This window comes from Xiphophorus hellerii, chromosome 3, assembly GCF_003331165.1.
Source record: "Xiphophorus hellerii strain 12219 chromosome 3, Xiphophorus_hellerii-4.1, whole genome shotgun sequence".
Lineage (NCBI taxonomy): Eukaryota > Metazoa > Chordata > Actinopteri > Cyprinodontiformes > Poeciliidae > Xiphophorus > Xiphophorus hellerii.
Genome location: NC_045674.1, coordinates 27,257,757 through 27,260,839, shown reverse-complemented (window position 1 = coordinate 27,260,839; position 3,083 = coordinate 27,257,757). Strand labels below are relative to the sequence as shown.

Here is a 3,083-nt window from a genome sequence, read left to right as displayed (position 1 = left end):
GAGAGAGAGTCCATTATTAGCTCACTGTAGTGTTCATTTAAAACCAATTAAACTCTGTTTTCTCTCAAAAAAAAGTTGAGAAATAATAATAATAATAATAATAATAAAAAAAATGCAGCTTTAGCATAATTCCTGAAAAATATATTAAAGATTTCACACGATCTGAGCGCGTAAATGTGCCTTTGTTTGCTTTTCCACCGCGCGTAAAATCTGGACGGAGCTCAAGCCGGTGATTTAATACGTTGCAGAAGTTGTTTTTCTTCTTCTTCTTCTTGTTTGGTTTCTAGCATGCTGAGTGATGGTACTATCAGATCGGCGGGCTGCGCAGACGCTCTGAATCCGACCGGTTCGGTTCATCTCTCTGCAAAAAAAACAAAAAACTGTTGCGTTTTTCACGGAGTCAGAGGGCGAGGGTTTAAATCCGAGTTAATCGTATGAAAGAAAGGAGGCGAGAAGTGGCAAAGGATCGCCTGTTTTCACCTGAACCGGAATAAACCTGAAGCCCTCATCTAAATTGTCTAAAAATTCAAAAACATTTGATTAGATTTTGAGCGCGGAAAGTGCGTCCGTAAATGCTCTTTTTTTTTTTTTTTGCTTCATCTGGAGTGTGCGTAAAAAGATCTTGACCCTACTCTAACCGGTCCCAAGAGGACGGTATATCAGAGCAGACCCGAAAAAAAAACAGAAAAAAAGGAGAGGAAAACAAAAAGAAACCAACCTGTTCCTTTGTCCACAAAACTCGTGATGGTGTTGGCAGACTTTGAGGAGCGGAAGAAGCTCGCGTTTAGTCCGAGTTTCTCCGCCGCCGAATACGTCCTGTATATGGAGAGCATGTACTCGTGCGGGACCACGGCGTCCTTTGGGACCTCTCCGTCTTTGTGGCGTCCCGCCGCCGGGTGCGAGGAGGCGACGACGTCTCTGAAGAGCCTGGGTGACCTTTGTCCGTGCGGATGAGAGGTCCTGGCTTCCCTGTGCCTCCTCGGCGCAGAGGGGGAGATGATAGCAGCAGACTGGAAACACGGTACATTCCCAAACAGAACGAGGAGCAGGCCCAGATGTACCGCAGCGAACCGAGATGCGTCCATGGCTAGATGATGATGATGATGATGATGATGAGTTCTTCTTTTTTTTTTTTCCTTTTTTTTCCCTTTTTTTTTTTTTTTTTTTGTAAACCTCCCTCTTGTTGGTGAAGCGCCTGGAGCCCGGGGTGGGAGATGATGGCGTGCGCGCGTCAGAGTCGGAGAGCTCCCACCTTTTGCGCTCTGCGGTCGCAGCAGAAGAAATGCGTTTTCCTCGCTCTGAACTCCACACAAGAGCGGAGAGACTGCTGGGCCTGAGAGAAACACGCCCACATGGTGGCTCAAACGCAGGGCTTCCTAAACCACCTTCATGTCACAGAGCTCCACGGAGCCGCGGCTGCAGCCGGCGGACCGCCAGAGGTGACACAGACAGGACTCAGAGGAGTAAACAAGGCGGGCGTCATCGCGTCAACATGCAATCTAATCTCTGGCAAAAAGAACAGAAGAAGAAGAAGAAGAAGGGGGGGAAAACTGAGATAACGCGAGGAAGAAAGTAATTCTTATTCCAAAACCGAACTTGTTCTCTCTGAGCTTTAAACTGAAAGCACATGTCTTATCAGCAGAGGCATGTCTGCAATCCTGCAGAACCAAAGTGCAAGTCCGCACAGAGTCCAGACTTATCGCAAAGTCTCCCAATCCCGACCTCATCTGATCTGATAAGATTTTTTTTTTTTTTTTTTTTTTTACACGCAAATACAGACTGAGGTTCACCGTGAAGAGGAGACGCTTCTGAAGCGTAAAAGTTTCTGACATTTCAGTTTGTTTACTCGCTGGTAGAAATGGTAGAATGCATTTTAAAAAAAGGGAAAAGAAAACAACAACAAACCAAAGCAACAATAAACAAATAAAAATAATAATAAACAAATAAATAAATAAATAAATAAATAAATATATATATATATATATATATATATATATATATATATATATATATATATATATATATATATATATATATATATATATATATATAAACCAGATCCCATATCAGCCAGAAGTTATTTTCCCTCAACACATTAACAAACTCACAGAAATGTCTTTAATTAACCACAAAACAAAACACTTTTGGACTTAAAAATATCTACGCGCTTGATGGTCGTTTAAACGCATCAATCACACATGGAAGGACTCTGACGACATCTAGTGGTTGACATAATCTATTACAAGAAGGCTCTATGGACCGAGGGAGCTCACGATTGAAGCTAAACGGTGCGTTCAAGTGATCTGGGGAAGTTCCACGATTTTGAGCTTTTCTAAAGCGACCTTATTAAAAATATGACAGTATATTATATTTATTACTCTGTGATGCTTATTTAATATATATGACGCGTCACAAGGGTAGCAGTTCAGTTACAGCCATTCATTTTATCCCTATCAGTCAGCATTTAGTCTAGAATACTGTTTTTGAAATCAGATATGGCGTATCCAAGCGCTGTCAATCACCTCCATGTGCGTGCTGCTTACCTCCACTCCCCCCATAGTGGCTCTCTGCTGCGATACAGCTTCTCCATGTTAGCAGAGACTGTTGTGGAGGCTAAGGCTAAGTTAGCATAGCAATCAATAATGCCATATGAATGGTTTTAATGTAAAGGTGAGCTGGTTCTCTGCCATTAGCACATTTAGCAGCACGTTCACAAGGTTTACTGACAGCGCTAAGGTCCTCCTGCTGGCTCTGATTGGTTGTTTTTAACTGGAGCGGTTCATTTGTTTAGGCAGCAATAGCAGCACAAGGAGCTCATTTAATTTACAGATATGTAAATAACAAAAATATATACAGTATATATATATATATATATATATATATGTGTGTGTGTGGGGGGGGTGTCTGTGTGTGTGTTACATACTACAGCTTTAATTTGTGCCACAAAGCTTCAAAAATACAAGTACGTTTTGTAATAACTACCAATGCTTTTTGATCTTTGGTGCTGTAAATGTCATTTTTTTGTGATTGCAGTCTTTTGTTTTCTTTTTTTTTTACAATTAAATCACACATATTTATGTCCA

The 3,083-nt window shown here is 41.3% G+C and overlaps 1 protein-coding gene across 1 annotated transcript in view; it reads right to left on the bottom strand.

The window, feature by feature from the left end:
* The window catches only part of gdf6a (growth differentiation factor 6a), a 10,307-nt gene extending 8,417 nt beyond the window's left edge, over positions 1–1,890 (bottom strand). Inside the window, exon 1 of the mRNA XM_032554291.1 lies at positions 719–1,890. Coding sequence (XP_032410182.1) covers positions 719–1,085 — 367 coding nt within the window. The 5' untranslated portion in view covers positions 1,086–1,890. The remainder of the gene's footprint in view (positions 1–718) is intronic.
* Between the last annotated feature and the right edge of the window lie 1,193 nt (positions 1,891–3,083).